This window comes from Syngnathoides biaculeatus, chromosome 4 (assembly GCF_019802595.1).
Source record: "Syngnathoides biaculeatus isolate LvHL_M chromosome 4, ASM1980259v1, whole genome shotgun sequence".
NCBI classification, from domain to species: Eukaryota; Metazoa; Chordata; class Actinopteri; order Syngnathiformes; family Syngnathidae; genus Syngnathoides; species Syngnathoides biaculeatus.
In genome coordinates this window covers 14824683-14841746 of record NC_084643.1, presented here as the reverse complement: position 1 = coordinate 14841746, position 17064 = coordinate 14824683, and the positions used below count along the sequence as shown (strand labels likewise).

The 17064-nt window shown below is 43.7% G+C and overlaps 1 protein-coding gene across 7 annotated transcripts in view; it reads left to right on the top strand.

Moving 5' to 3' along the window:
• The window catches only part of LOC133499409 (3-hydroxy-3-methylglutaryl-coenzyme A reductase-like), a 69022-nt gene that overhangs the window by 14846 nt on the left and 37112 nt on the right, over positions 1-17064 (top strand). For all 7 annotated transcript variants that reach the window (XM_061817411.1, XM_061817412.1, XM_061817414.1 and 4 more), the window contains exons 10-11: positions 2784-3037; positions 10674-10840. In XM_061817411.1, the coding sequence (XP_061673395.1) occupies positions 2784-3037; positions 10674-10840 (421 nt within the window). The remainder of the gene's footprint in view (positions 1-2783; positions 3038-10673; positions 10841-17064) is intronic.

Below are 17064 nucleotides of genomic sequence, written 5' to 3'. Positions count from 1 at the left end.
AACTTGGAGAATCTCATCCACCCCCGGGACCCTGCCACCAAGGAACTTTTGAATCACCTGTGTGACTTGAGCCCTAAAGATAGAAGAGTCCGCTCCAGAGAACCCAGACTCTGTTTCCTCATGGGAACGGTGTGTCGGTGGAATTGAGGAGATACTTCGAAGTATTCTCCCCACAAACTCATAATGTTGTAAAGTTGAAGTCAGCAGTACCTCCATCCTCACTATCCACAGTGTTGACGGTGCACTGCTTCCCACTCCTCAGACGCCGGACCAGAATTTCCTCAAACCCATCTTGAAGTGGTTCTCCATGACCACATTGAACTCCCCTCACGCCTGGGTTTTTGCCTCAGCAACTACTGAGGCTGCATTCCGCTTGCCCAGATGGTACCTATCAGCTGCCTTGGGAATCCCACAGGCCAGAAATGCTCGATAGGACTCCTTATTCAGCTTGATGGCATCCCTCATTGTTTGTGGGGTTGCCGCCATGACAGACAGCGACCACCTCATGGCCACAACTCTAGTCAGCCGCCTCACCGATGGAGGCGCAGAACATCGTCCACTCGGACTCAATGTCCTCCGCCTCCCCCAGAACATGGGCAAAGTTCTTTTAGAGGTGGGAGTTGAAACTCCTTCTCACAGGGGAATCCAAGACGTTCCAAGCAGACCCTTACAATGCGTTTGGGCCCGCATTGTCGGACCGGCATCTTCCCCAACCATTAGAGCCAACTCACCACCATGTGGTGATCAGTTGACAACTGTGCCCCTCTCTTTACCAGTGTCCAAGACAGCCCCAAATCCGATGACACGACCACAAAGTGGATCATTGAACTGCGACCTAAGGTGTCTTGGTGCCAAGTGCACATGGGGAGACCCTTATGCCTAAACATGGTGTTTGTTATGGACAATCCATGATGAGAACAGGAGTCCAGTAAGAGAACACCACTCTGATTCTGATCGGGGAGGTGGGGGGGGGGTGGTTCATCCCAATCATGCTCTTCCAGGTATCAATGAAATTGTCCATGTGGGCATTGAAGTCCCCCAGCAGAATGATGGAGTCCCCAGAGGGAGCGCTCTCCAGCACTCCCTCGAAGGACTCCACAAAGGGTAAGGATTCTCAATTGTTGTTTGATGCATCGGCACAAACAACAGTCAGGACCCGTCCCCCCACCCGAATGCATGGGAAGGGGCATCCATGTTACCGTTTTAGGCTGTGCCCGTCCGAGGCCCATGGGTGCAGGCCCAGCCAACAGGCACTCTCCTTAGAGCCCCACCTCCAGGCTTGGCTTTAGTGGGAGGCCCCGGTGTCCCACGTCCGGGCAAGGAAAACCTGAATCCATTATTTTTACTCATCGGGGTTTATGGAGCCGTACTTTGTCTGGTCCCTCACCAAGAACCTGTTTACCATGGATGACCCTACCAGGGGCGTGAAGCCCCAGACAATTTAGCTCCTAGGATCAACAAGAGACAAAACCTCTCCACCACGATAAGGTGACAGCTCAAGGAGGGGCATTTCTTAAAGATTCATTTTGCATTGGAAACTTACTGGGGCATATTCATTCATTCATTTTCCATACTGCTTATCCTCACTAGGTTCACAGGTGTGCTGGACCCTTTCCCACTCTGGCCAAGAGGCGAGGTGTACCCTGAATTGGTCACCAGCCAAATCGCAGTGCGCATATAAACAATTAACCATTCTTGCTCAAACTTCACACCTATGGTAAATTTAATGACGTCTATTCATGTACTCAGCAACTCTCCAGAATCAGAATTTTAACCCACAATCTCAGAACTGTGAGGCAGATTGTTACTGTTTGTGTAAATGTTATTCAATAAGATAAAGATTTTTCCCTTACATAAGGAATAATCATTAGTAATAATCCAGATTATGAAATTGATCAAGCGACACGGTGTGGCAGCAAGAGAGGGTTGGCCTCACAGTTCTGCATACCTCAAATCCCAGCCCCACCTGTGTGGAGTTTGCATGTTCTCCCCGTGCCATCATGACTTTTCTCTGGACAGTCCGTTTTCTTCCCACATCCCAAAAAGATGGATTAATTGGAGACTATAAATTGCCTCAAGGTGTGATTGTGAGTGTGACTGTTGTCTGTCTCCATGTGCCCTGCGGTTTGACTGGCAACCAGTTCATGGTATATCCTGCCTCTTGCCCAATGACAGCTGGGATTGGCACCAGCACTCCCACGGCTCTTGTAATAAACCATAAGAAAACGGATGGAGGATTACATTGATCAGGATTATAGTAATATATTTTTCCATACATTCATCCGTATTCAGCACCGCTGATCCTGGTTCGGGTTGTGGGGCACTACAGCCTCTCGCACCTGATTTCGGATAAAAGACAGACACCACTCTTAACTGATCGCCAATCAATCACAGGGCACAACCATTTGCACTTGCGTTCACACCGTCATTGAGTGGGAAATGAATCCACGCAGCCTGCACCAAAGGCAGGCAAGTGTACCACTACACCATCAGTGACTTACAATGTTATTTTAATATTATAATAATACAATCATAAAATACAATCTACCATCATTGTAGAGATATTTTCACAGCAGGCCTGCAAGCTGCTAGTGTCCTACAGGTGCTATGTTGACCCTGAGTGGTGTATAAAATGGTTTGATGAAAACTAATATATAGTTATTCACTTTAATGGCTTGTTATGTTGGAACAGTGTTTCCTAGTTTGTAGTTAAACTCTACCCTTTTTCTTTATTATTTTGGGTGAAACAATAGTGTACTTTATGGATAATTGTTTTCCAACAGAATGATCACTATGGATATTGAGCAGATGATCTGCCTGGCCTTGACTCTGCTGCTAGCCATCAAGTACATCTTTTTTGAACAAGTGGAAATGGAATCTACACTATCAATAAAGAACCCCATCACGTTGTCCACACAGTCCCTTGGTGCAGGACATGCTAACAAAACTTGCTGCAGAAAAGCGCTTAATCGACTCCAACGCCATGAACTCTTTCCGAGTTTGCTTTCCACCACGTCAGCCAACAGGAAAGAAATGGGTATGTCTGTTGTCAGTTACAATCGTGGAGCAGTTTTTTATGGACATTTTACTGTATGTTTCATATCAAGATTATTAAAACCCAATTAGCACAATAATTGGTATTATAAAAATATTACTAAAATGAATGAAAAGTGACAGCATCGTGGCTCAGCTGGTAAAGTGTTGGCCTCATGGTTCTGAGGTGCCAGGTTCAATCCGGGACCCACCTCTGCGGAGTTTGCATGTTCTCCCCGTGCGTGCGTGGGTTTCCTCCGGGCACTCCTGTTATCTCCCACATCGCTAAAACAATGCAATATTAATTGGATACTCAAACTTGCCCCGAGGTGTGATTGTGCCCTGCGCTTGGCTGGCAACCAATTCAGAGTGTACCCCGCCTCCTGCCCGTTGACAGCTGGGATTGGCTCCAGCACTCCGCGCGACCCTCGTGAGGATAAGTGGTAAAGAAAATGGATGGATGGATGGATGGATGGATGGATGAATGAAAAGTACATATACACACACACACACACAGTGCTATGTGGAAGTAGTCACCCCCTTGAACTTTTCAACTTTTTTCGCCACATTTCATATTTTATACTTTTTTAAACAAAAAACTGAAAAGTGGGGCGTGCAATATTATTTGACCCCTTGACTGATGATGTTAAATAGAATCCACCTTTGTGTAATCAAGTCTCCATAGAAATGAACCTGGTCTGTGATACTCTCAAGGTTCTGTTTAAAGTGCAGAGAGCATCATAAAGACCTAGGAACACACCAGGCAGGTCTGAGATAATGTTGTGCAGAAGTTTAAAGCCATATTTGGAGACAAAAATATTTCCCAAGTTTTAAACATCTCAAGGAGCACTGTGCAAGCAATCATATTGAAATGGAAGGTTTATCAGACCACTGCAAATCTACCAGGATCTGGCCGTCCCTCTAAACTTTCACCTCGAGCAAGGAGAAGACTGATCAGAGATATAGCCAAGAGGTGATCACTCTGAATGAATGCAGAGATCTACAGCTGAGGTGGTGAGTCTGTCCATAGGACAACAATTAGTCGTACACTGCACAAATAGGGCCTTTATGGAAGAGTGGCAAGAAGAAAGCCATTCCTCAAAGATATCCATAAAAAAATCTCGTTTAAATTTTGCTACAATCCAGCTGGGAGACACTCCAAACGTGGAAGAAGGTGCTCTCGTCAGATGAAACCAAAATCAAACTTTTTGGCCACAATGCAAAACGATGTGTTTCGCGTAAAAGCACAGCTCATCATCCTGAACACACCATCCCCACTGTCCAACATGGTAGTTGCAGCCTCATGGTTTGGGCCTGCTTTTCTTCAGCAGGGACAGGGAAGATGGTTAAAATTGATGAGAAGATGACTAGAGCCAAATACAGGACCATTCTCGAATACAACCTGTGGAGTCTGCAAAAGAACTGAGACTGGGACGGAGATTTATCTTCCAATAGGAACATGATCCAAAACATAAACCCAAATCTATAATGGAATGGTTCACAAATAAACATATTCAGGTGTTACAATGGCCAAGGCAAAGTCCAGACCACAATCCAATCGAGAATCTGTGGGCAGAGCTGAAGACCGCTGAAACGCTCTCCATCCAAGCTTACTGAGCTTCAGCTGTTTTGTAATGAAGAATGGGCAAGAATTTCAGTCTCTCGATGTGCAAAACTGATATATACCCGGAGTGACTTGCAGCTGGGATTACAACAAAAGGTGGCGCTACAAAGTATTAATCTAAGGGAGCGAATAATACTGCATGCCACATTTTTCAGGTTTGTATTTGTTAAAAAAGTTTAAAATACCCAATAAATTTCATTCCACTTCACAATTGTGTCCCACTTATTGTTGATTGTTGACACACACAAAAAAAAAAAATTATATCTTGATGTTTGAAGCCTGACATTTGGCGAAAGGTTGAAAAGTTCAGGGGGGCCGAATACTTTCACAAGGCACTGTATATATATCTGTGTGTGTGGCGCAGCTGTAATGCGTTGGCTTCACAGTTCTGAGGTCCAGGCCCCATGGGTTTTCTCCAGGTACTCACTCCAGTTTCCTACCACATATCAATAACATGCATTAAATGGAGACTCTAAATTGCCCTTACATGTGATTGTGAGTCTGACTGTTGTCTGTCTCCATGTGCCCTGCGATTGGCTAGCAACCAGTTCAGGGTGTACCCTGCCTCCTGCCCGTTGACAGCTCGGATAGGCTCCAACACTCCTGCAACCCTTGTGAGAATAAGCGGCGAAGAAAATGGATGAATGAATATCTTCGTCTTTTCCTTTCGCCTTGTCTCGTTAGGGGTCGCCACACCGTGTCATCTTTTTCCATCTAAGCTTATCTCCTACATGTTTCTCTCGAACACCAACTGCCCTCATGTCTTCCCTCACAACATCCATCAACTTTCACTTTGGTCTTCCCCCTCTCTCTCTTCCCTGGCAGCTCCATCCCCAGCACCCTTCTAACAATATACTCAATCTCTCGCCTCTGGAGATGTCGAAACCACCGAAGTCTACTCTCCTAAACCTTATCTCAAAAACAGCCAACTTTGGCTGTCCCTGTAACGAGTTCATTTCTCACCCTATCCAACCTGCTCATTTTTAGAGAGAACTTCACTTCAATATCTTAATTTCTGCGACCTCCAGCTCAAGTTCCTGTTGTCTCTTCAGTGCCACCGTCTCTAATCCATACATCACCACTTTTTTTATAAACTTTGCCCTTCATTCTAGCAGAGACTCCTCTGTCACATAGCACACCAGACACCTTCCACCAGCTGTTCTAATCTGCTTTTTCTTCACTTCCTTACCACACTCACCATTGCTCTGGATTGTTGACCCCAGGTATTTAAAGTTGTCCACCCTTGCTATCTCTTCTCCCTGGAGCCTCACTCTTCCCTCTCCAGCTCTCTCATTCACACACATTATTCTGTTTTTCTTCAGCTAATCTTCATTTCCAGTGCATGCATCCATCTTTCTAATTGTTCCTCCACCTGCTCCCTGCTTTCACTGCATATCACAATATGATCTGTGAACACCGTGGTCCAAGAGGATTCCAGTCTAACCTCATCTATCTGACTATCCATTACCACAGGAAGGGGCTCAGAGCTGATACCTCATGCAGCCCCACCTCCACCTTAAATTCTCCTATCACACCTACGGATCACCTCATCATTGTTCTGCTGCTGTCAAACATGTCCTGTACTATTCTAACATATTTCTCCACCACACCAGACTTACACAGGCAGTACCACAGTTCCTCTCTTGGTATTATGTCATAAGCTTTCACTCGATCCACACAGGTACAGTTTAGATCTGTCTGACCTTCTCTGTACTTTTCCACAAACATCCTCAAAGTAAATAATGCATCTGTGGTATTCTTTTATGGTACGAAACCATAGTGTTGCTCTCAGATTCTTACTTCTGTCCTGAGTCTAGCCTCCACTTCTCTTTCCCAAAACTTCATTTGTGTAGCTCATCATTTTTATTCCGCTCATCAACTTTATTCCTTTATAGTTCCCAAAGCTCTGCAAATCGCCTTTGTTCTTAAAAATGGAAACTAGCAGACTTTTCCTCCATTCTTCAGGCAACTTTTCGGCCGCTAATATTCCGTTGAATAAGTTGGTCAAAAACTCCACACCCACTTCTCCAAATTGCTTCTGTACCTCCACAGGTATGTCATCAGGACCAACTGCCTTTCCATTTTTCATCCTTTGTAGTGCCTTTCTAATTTCCCCCTTACTAGTCATTGGCACTTCCTGGTCCTTCACACTTACTTCTTCTACTCTTCCTACTCTCTCCAGTTCTGCTTCCTGTTGTTTCTTCAGAGCCACAGTCTCTAATCCATCCATCATGGCCGGCCTCACCACTGTTTTATGAACTTTTCCCTTCATCCTAGCGGATACTCTTCTGTCACTTAACACACCAGACACCTTCCACCAACTTGATTTCGGAGTTCCACCACGCTTGGACCCGTTTCTTCACTTCACCTTACCACACTCTCCATTGCTCTGTATAGTTGACCCAAGTCTTTGAAATCGTCCACCCTCGCTATCTCTTCTCCCTGGAGCTTCACTCTTCCTCCTCCTCCCCTCTCATTCACGCACATATATTCTGTTTTACTTTGGCTAATCTTCATTCCTCTCCTTTCCAGTGCGTACCTCCATCTTTCTAATTGTTCCTCTGCCTGCTCACTGCTTTCACAATATCATCTGCAAACATCGTGGTCCAAGGGGATTCCAGTCTAACCTCGTCTGTCAGCCGATCCATTACGACTGCAAAGAGTTCGGGGCTCAGCACGGAACCCTGATGCAGTCCCACCTCCACCTTAAATTCCTCCGTCACACCTAAGGCATACCTCACCATTGTTCTGCTGCCCTCATACATGTCCTGTACTATTGTAACATATTTCTCAGCCACACCAGACTTGCGCATGCAGTACCATGGTTGCTCTCTTGGTACTCTGTCATAGGCTTTCTCTAGGTCTACAAAGACACAATGTAACTCCTTCTGACCCTCTCTGTACTTTTCCACGGCATCCTCAAGGCAAATAATGCATTTGTGGGATTCTTTCTTGGCATGAAACCATACTGTTGCTTGCAGATACTTACTTCTGTTCTGCGTCTAGCCTCCACAACTCTTTCCTATAACTTCATTGTGTGGCTCATCATCTTTATTCCTCTGTAGTTTCCACAGTTCTGAACGTCGCCTTTGTTCTTAAAAATGGGCACAAGCACACTTTTCCCACATTCTTCTGGCATCTTTTTTCCCGCTAGTATTCAATTGAATAAGTTGGTCAAAAACTCCACAGCCACCTCACCAAATTGCTTCCATAGCTCCACTGGTATGTCATCGGGACCAACTGTCTTTCCATTTTTCCATTCTGTTAAGTGCCTTTCTAACTTCTCCCTTACTCATCAATGCCGCTTCCCGGTCAATCATGCTTGCCTCTTGTACTCTGCCTTCTCTCCCATTTTCTTCATTCATTAACTTCTCAAAGTACTCTTTCCATGTACTTAGCACACTACTCATCAATATATTTCCATCGCTATCCTTAATCACATTTACTTGCTGCACATCCTTCCCTTCTCTATCCCTCTGTCTGGCCAACCTGTAGAGATCCTTTTCTCCTTCTTGTATCCAACGTGGAGTACATGTCGTCATATGCCTCTTTTTTAGCCTTCGCCACCTCTACCTTTTCCCTACAACGCATGTCAATGTATTCCTTACACCTCTCCTCAGTCCTCTCCATGTCCCACTTCTTCTTTGCTAATCTTTCCTTGGATGACTTCCTGTATTTTGGAGCTCCACCACCAAGTCTCCTTCTCCCCTTTCCTACAGGAAGACACCCCAAGTACTCTCCTGCCTGCCTCTCTGAATACCTTGGCAGTAGTATTCCAGTCTTCTTGGAGCTCTTCCTGTCCATCTAGAGCCTGTCTCACCTCTTTCCGGAAGGCCACATGACATTCTTGCTTTCTCAACTTCCACCACCTCATTCTTTACTCTACCTTTGTCTTCTTCGTCTTTCTACCCGCTACCAGACTCATCATACACACCGCCATCTTGTGCTCCTGAGCTACACTCTCCCCCACCACTACCTTACAGTCGGTAGCCTCCTTCAGATCGCACCGTCTGCACAAAATATAATCCACGTGTGCTTATACCTCTGCTCTTGTAGGTCACTCTATGTTCCTGTCTCTTCCGGAAATAAGTGTTCACCACAGCCAATTCCATCATTGTTGCGAAGTCCACCACCATCTGCCCCTCAAAGTTCCTTTGCTGAATGCCGTACATACTCATCACTTCATCGCCCCTATTTCCTTTGCCAACATGTCCATTGAAATCTGCACCAATCACAACTTTCTGTCTCTCTAAGATGCTGAGGACTAATTGGTCTGGTTCCTTCAAGTATTTCTCTTTCAACTCAAGGTCACATCCTATCTGTGTGGCATAGCCGGTAATCACATTATAGACAATACTCTCAATTTCAAATTTCAGCAAATCGATCTGATACTCTTTTCACCTCCAGGACATTCTTAACCAGCTCTTCTTTTAAAATAACCCCTACTCCAATTCTCTTCCCATCTACTCCATGATAAAATAATTTAAACCCTGCATCTAAATTTCTAGCCTTACTCCCTTTCCACTTGTTATCTTGGATGCACAATATATCAACCTTTCTCCTCATCATCATATCAACTAACTCCTGAGCTTTTCCTGTCATCGTCCCAACATTCAAAGTTCTTACACACGGCTATAAGGTTTGTGCATTCCTCTTCTTCCAACTAAGGCGCTTTCGTCCTCTTTTTTTGTCTTCGACCTACGTTATATGAATTTCTACCCACGCCTTGTAGATTAACATTTCCGGGTGCGGGCGTAAGAAGCCCGCACTACGACCTAGCCGTTATGGAATTCGTATGATGAACGCTCACATATGTTTGGCACAGTTTTACGCTGGATGCCCTTCCTGACACAACCCTCTGCATTTATCCTGGCTTGGGACCAGCCGACCGGTTGCACATTTATGTCCTGTTCAACTGGCTGCAGATAATCAAACAGAAGAAGCAATCAAATCAACAAAGTCAGTACATAAGGTACACAATTCACATACTACCTAATTTATGTTAAAGTTAAGGTCAAATGAAAGCAATTACAATAAATACAGTCAGCACATAAGGTACACAAATCATACACTACCTGTGTTAAAAATATAAAGAATATGGCGATTTAAAGGATACGTGGATATAGGGGATTCAAACCACAATGGCCCAACTCTAGCAGTTGAAGGTTCAGTCCACGATTGATGTTTGGTCCTCGTTGTATACTCTACTTCTGTAATGTTGTTAGCGCTCGGCTAACTTGGCCCGAGCAGCTTCAACGCTAATGATACGGCCCCGATTTGGGTACTAAGATGTACTAAGATAAGACTTGTTAAATTTCCCAAGTCCTCACGGCCCTTGTCGTACAAATTATGAAGTTACTCACATTCGATGTTTCTTCAACATCCACGAATTAATCACAAACGTGTCTCGTTGTTAGCAAGTTAAGCTAAGGAATACTAGGCCGATAAGCAAGTTTAAGTTGGCGTTTCCACTCGCCCAACTTCTTTTTGGTACTTATCCTCGTTGTGTACGGTACGAAGGTTTTTCAGGACGTGTACATACTCATGTTTGATGTTTTCCTCCTCAGTAAATACTAGAAAACAGACACTTTTGTTATTAGCGGTCTCAGCTAGGCTAACTTGGGCTGAGCAGCTTCGACGCAAACGATACAGCTCCAATTTGGGTACTAAGGGTGTACAGATGGTGGTTTTACTCCACTGAAGTCGTCGCCAGGAGCGTCCCATGTCGAGTATTTACAACATTCGGTCCAAAATCAGCAGGGTTTACTGAATTACGATCGGGTTGGTCAGAGCCTTCTATTTAAGATGTTACTAGCTTGAAGACCGGAAGCAAAGATTGCATTAGCTCTATAAAGGTTGGAAATCACTGTTTTGTCACACATACAACCAGTGTGCTTAAACCGTCCCACTCAAAGGTTCAATATGGCTTGCAAGATGAATTTAAATGTGAAAAAATACTGTAGCAATCCTGGAGTTATGTTAGGTCAATCACTTGCAGTCTCTGTTGCTTCTCTAGATGAGGTTATCCGCCCCATGCTTGTTCCTGTTCCTTATTCTGGTTCAAGGAATGTCTTCAACCTTGGTGTAAGAGAGGAAGAGATCAAATCAGAAACCATCGAGCCGAGCCTCCCCTTAAAGCCAAGACGCCTCACTGAATGTGTTGCCATTCTCAACAATCCAGAGGTAAGATACTACTGCTTAAGATTCAAACCAAATATTTTCAGCAAGGTAGTGATAGCAAATTTTTCAGGGTGTCAGGATAGCTATAATTATATCGTAATAATGAGCTTTATAGAGCTGAGGGCCTTGGAATGATGCAGACGAATACAACTGAATGGACCTTTCCGACATGTCATTCACTCGTACAATAACAGCCAATCAGATAGCCGCATTGTCTGTATGTATGTATGTATGTTCAAAGGTAAGTGAGTGAGAAGTACCATCTCTGAGTTTGATTTTGACAGCGCTGGGTTCGATTACAAGCCAAGTCAAATGAATACACCCACTCACTTATAAAGAGTACAATGAAATTACTTGTGATCTTTCCAAGTAAAAAGTACTCACCCTGCTTTACATGCGCAGTGCGATTCCACTGTTTTATCCTGTTGGATTTCAATATGAAGTTTGTGAGGCGTCAAACTTTTTTGCATCGATCGCCAACGTTTCGCTGTCACTCTGACATTGCGTCCTGCTCCGTCCAAAATCTTAATTCTGTGTTCATATCCTTGCGTGGAATAGTTGAGACCTCTCTGTAGAACTCTCGTGGACAAATCAGACACATTTGGCAAAAAACCTACCCCAATATTATATGGAATACGCGATAAAGAACCCAGTTCAAACCTATTATGTTCAGTCGCCATTTTGGAAGATTGTGGGGCATGGCAACTGTAGCTGAGGGGGTCAGAGCTGAAGATCACCAGTCGTAAAGGTCCATTGTCATGCAGTACGCAACCAAATGCAACTACATTGTCACCGAGTAGGCAATTGATTGAGAGAAAAATTTCAGGGAGTACGCGTGATTCTGGTTTTCATGAGTGGCTAAGTTTCGGCCAATAGTTTTGCTGCACATGACTAGATCTAGCCAGATGCTGCCAAGCTACGAGTATATCAATACATTATACAGTGTCACCTCTATTTACAGTGAAGAAAATAAGTATTTGAAGACCCTGCTATTTTGCAAGTTCTCCCACTTGGAAATCATGGAGGGGTCTGAAATTTTCATCGGAGGTGCATGTCCACTGTGAGAGAGATAATCTAAAAAGAAAAATCCAGAAATCAAAATGTATGATTTTTTTAACGATTTATTTGCACACACTGCAGGAGGGATTTTGGCCCACTCCTCCACACAGATCTTCTGTCGATCACACAGGTTTCATTGATATGCTTCTTACGGAGCCACTCCTTTGTTTTGGCTGTGTGCCTCAGGTCATTGTCATGTTGAAAGACCCAGCCATGACCCATCTTCAATGCTGTAACTGAGTGTGTTGTCTTGTTATCTTATACAACAAATCGACAAGACGTATTTCAAGGTTTCACTCTTTACTCACCAATTGTCGAACATGTACTGTGTAACCCCTCTTGGGCAACTTCCATATCCTATATATCCTCTACATCCAGCTACTGAGCATGCCGGGTAATGTAGTTGTTATTCTATCTAAGCTATAACATCACATCTTCCCCCCTGTAAAGAAAATTAACATAAAATTAACATATGGTTCCTGTTTTAACTTTACTCTTAGCATTGTAACTGATTGTAAACAATTACCAACAATCTGCACAAACATTTCATTGAGAAAGAAAAAGTACAGTTACCAATTCTCAAGGCATCAGGACAACATGTGATCAACATGTCAACAATCCACTTTTTTTTTTTCAATATATGGCATTAACAGCTCTCGTTCAGGCTCTGAGGTGGCTGAACATGTCTCTTAAGTCTGGACAGTCCCTTAATAGCAGGTGATGCAGGCACTTTCGTCAGACCATTGTCAGCACAGTCAGGCCCACTGCCAGCTTTCTCAGTAGATCCAGCTGTGTCCTGCTGGGCCACAGTGTCTTCCTGACTCTGCTGCCACTGAAGGTCCGTCCAGTTCCTCCTCACCGCCGGTCCACTTTCCATCTGGACTTGGCAGGAACAAGGAGCAACTTCCTCCTGCACATGTCCCGTTTGCTTCCATGTACCTGTGGAACAGTCTGAGACGCACAACATCTCCAGGCTTCAGCATGGACTGGTGTTTCGCTGTTTGATCATGCCACTGTCTCTGTTTCGCCTTTTGGTCCTCCTTTGCCTTCCTGATTCTGGATGCACCTTTGGGTGTTAGCAGGTCTTCATTTACTGGCAGGTTAGAGCGAATGCGCCTACCCATCAGCATTTGTGCTAGTGACAGCCCATTTTGCAAAGGTGCACTCCAGTAAATCAGTAGACTCTTCTGGAAGCCATCATTGGTCTGTGCCTTTTTTAACAGTTTTTTCACAGTCTTCACAGAGCTTTCTGCCAAACCGTTAGATTTGCCATATGCTGGACTTGACGTGGTGTTTTTAAATCCCTATTCATTTGCAAAAGCAGCAAATTTGCAACTCGAAAATTGAGGCCCATTATCCGAAAAGACTTCACACATAAAAACAGTCTTCAGGTAGCTGATAACTGCTTTGCTCGATGTCGACGGTAGTACTCCAACTACAGGAAAGTTTGAGAAGTAGTGAGTGACCAATATGTAACACTTTCCTTCCCAGTCGAACAGATCTGTTCCAACTTTGTAGTAGGGTCGGTGGGGCACTGGAAAAGTCATCAGGGGATCCGTTTGTTGTTTAGGTCTGTAGGTACGGCGTAGTTCACATGATGCCGTTGTCTGGCTAATGTCTTGGTTTATTCTTGGCCAGTTTATTACCTCATGCATGCACTGGATCCTTACAGGACAGTTATTTAATGGTTTGTTCATGATGGACACCAAAGCTTTGTGATCAGTTTCCAGCTTCCAACCGCTGACCATAAACGTACTGATGGAAACGCTCACATGCATACAAACTTGCCAACCACTCTTTTTCTATTTATGCATACCTGGACTCGGAACGGTTTGTCAAGGCTCGGGATGTGCAGACAACAGGTAACCACTGCTCTTCATGTTGTTGTAGCTGCACTGCTCCTAAGCCATATTGCGATGCATCTGCCAAAATCCGGGTGCTCTTCTGTGAATTGTAGAACTTCAACACTGGTTCCTCTGTCAGTGTCTCTTTCAGTTTTCGGAAACACTGTTCTTGCTCATGAGACCAGATCTATTCGTTCTTTTGTTCAAGCAGACTCCTGAGTGTGTTGAGAGTTGTGGGACAAATTTTGCTAGGTAGGTGACCATTCCCAGAAACCGTCTGACCTTGTGGTCTCTCCATGTTGTTAATTAGCTGAGGTTTTTCTAGGGTCGGGTTTCACCCCCTCGTCACTCACAACATCTCCCTCAAAGGTTAGTGATTTCACTGCAAACTCACATTTGTCTTTGTTGCGCTTCAGATTCACCTCCCTTGTCTTGTCCAACACTTTTCTCAATCTGGTGTCGTGCTCTTCTCGAGTTGAGCCCCAAACAATGATGTTGTCCATCATCGTCTCTACTCCAGGAATGTATTCAAAAATCATATGTATTGTTTTGTGGTAGACCTCTGGTACTGACACAATACCGTATGGCAAATGAAGAAATCTATACATTTTCTCTGGAGTGTTGAATGTGCACACTTGGGTGCATCTGATTCAGGATAATACATGGAATGGAGGTGGACTTTTAAAGGTGGACTAACGGGACTTTGAGGGTCAGAATTCTAGCTGATAGACAGGTGTTCAAATACTTATATTCAGCTGTATCGCACAAATAATTCGTTAAAAATCATACATTGTGATTTCTGGATTTTTCTTTTTAGATTATATCTCTCACAGTGGACATGCACCTACGATGAAAATTTCAGACCTCTCCATGATTTCTAAGTGCAATATAGCAGAGTGTTCAAATACTTTTTTTCTTCACTGTACAAAATTAATCCGTCCTGGAGGTCGTTTCGAAATGGGAAACTTTTGTAAGTAGAAACACATTTTACATGAAAATAGCCTGATCCGTTCCAAGCCCCCCGACCCCACTTGCCAAAAATAAGCATTAAAAGTGTAAATGTAAAAAATAATGTAAAATTATGTTCATTTACCTTAAAAATGAGCATCTAAAGTGTACATAATGTAAAGAATGATTAAAAAATATGTTCACTTGCCTTTGGCGTTAAGTGCGTGGTGAGGAAAGATGCATTGTAGGATTTTCAGATGTGGAGGCACACACACACAACTTAATTCTACTAAAATTAATAAACTCCATGAACTATAAATTCAAAACAAGCATTAACATTAACTTTCAGTGTTTCATGAAGTACCAATCGAACGATGTTTGCTTTGATGGCTTTTAATAATCATGCGGAAATGTGCTAGGCAAACGTCATCGAAGTAAGTGATAGCTGGACGAGTTAAAACAATTTCTAGATGATTCTTTTAAATAAATTGGGGAAATATCATGAAATTTCGTGAACACGTCTTTTATTCTGGTTGTAGTGGCTGGTATAAATAAAAAAGGTATGAGGGCATCAATTTTTTGAAAAACAGGTGTGAATCCGGTGGGCCTATTTAGGGATGGATTCAACACCGGTTGAACTTGCATTTCTCCTTGAAAGTCTGAGAAAAATGGGTCATTCAACACTTTGTTCAGAAGAGTGTACTTTGATTAAATGTTTGATTGACGAGGCAAAACCATGTAAAGGGGTGCAAAAACATAAAGCCTGTTCAGCTAAAATGATCTCTAATGCATTTAATTGACGAGCAAAACCAGCGACACATGGAAGAAAATGGAAGACAACAATCAAAATTGATCGCAGAGTAACCAGAATGGCAAAGGCTCAGCCAATGATCAGCTCCAGGATGTTCAAAGATAATCTGGAGTTATCTGAAAGTATTGTGACAGTGAGAAGATGTCTGTGTGTAGCTAATCTATTTACGAGAATCCCCTGCAAAGTCCCTCTGTTGAAAAAAAAAACTGCATGTGGAGAAGAGGCTGCAATTTGCCAAAGAACACATCAACTGGCCTAAAGAGAAATGGAGCAACATTTTGTGGACTGATGACAGTAAAATTGTTCTGTTTGGGTCCAGGGGCTGTAGCCAGTTTGTGAAACAACCCCCAAACTCCGAATTCAAGCCACAGTACACATTGAAGACAGTGAGGCATGGTGGTACAAGCATCATGATATGGGCATGTTTCTCCTATGGTGTTGGGGCTATTTATTGCATACCGGGGATCATGGATTGGTTTGTGTCAAAAGCCTTGAAGAGGTCATGTTACCTTATGGTGAAGAGGACATGCCTCTTTTCATGCATTATATCCATTCCATAAGACACATCCATAAGTGCAACTTAAAACTCTACTATGGAAAGCAAAAACCATTTATCAACAACAGTCAAAAACGCCACCAGCTTCCCTGGGCCCAAGCTCATCTAAGATAAGAGATTGACTCCACATTTCATTTCAGTTCTTCAGGGAAATTACGGGCATCAAAGAGGAACAGACCCATCCAATGGCATTCGTAACTTACACATCTGTGAAGACACCATTCATGCTCAAAGGGTACATACAGTTTATGGAGAAACATATCATGCCAAACAACATTTTTTTCATCTACACCCCTGCTTATTTCAACAAGACAACGCCAAATCACATTTTACACACGTTACAACAGCATGGCTTCGTCGTAAAACAGTGCGGGTACTAGACTGCCCTGCCTGCAGTCCATACCCGTCTCTCATTGAAAATGCGTGTTGCATTATGAAGCATGTAATATAAAAACTGAGATCTGTTAGGGCCACTTCCGAGAAGCATTTTTTGAAAATCCCCCAGGTTTGCTTTTTGTGTGTTTTCCAAGTTAAGTCCTAAATGCAATAACCAGTTCGGAGTGTAGTTCTCCTGATGTCAGCTGGGATAAGCTCCAGCACTCCCGCGACCCCTGTGAATATAATCAGCTTGGACAATGTACATGGATATGCACAGAGTGATTGGAAGGTGACCACCATATCAGCCCAAGGAAATGGGTGGGACATACTCAAGTGAACTATATTTGATTGGATTAGCAAAGGCAGTGATTCATGAACACAGATTCAGTGTAACTTATCACAACTCCCAATTGATTGCCCGATTCACTCCACAAATGCCCCCCTGACCCCACCACCACCAATTCCCAGTGAACAAGAAAGCTGTTGGCTGTTGCGTAAGCCCCTCACCCCTTTTATTCTCGTGGTCTTAACTGGCCAAGTGGCTGACTGAGGAAATCCCAGTTCCTTCGTCCCCCAGCCGCCTCTGTTTAGACATGTCCCCAGTAACCACCCTGCATATCAAAGTCTGTGC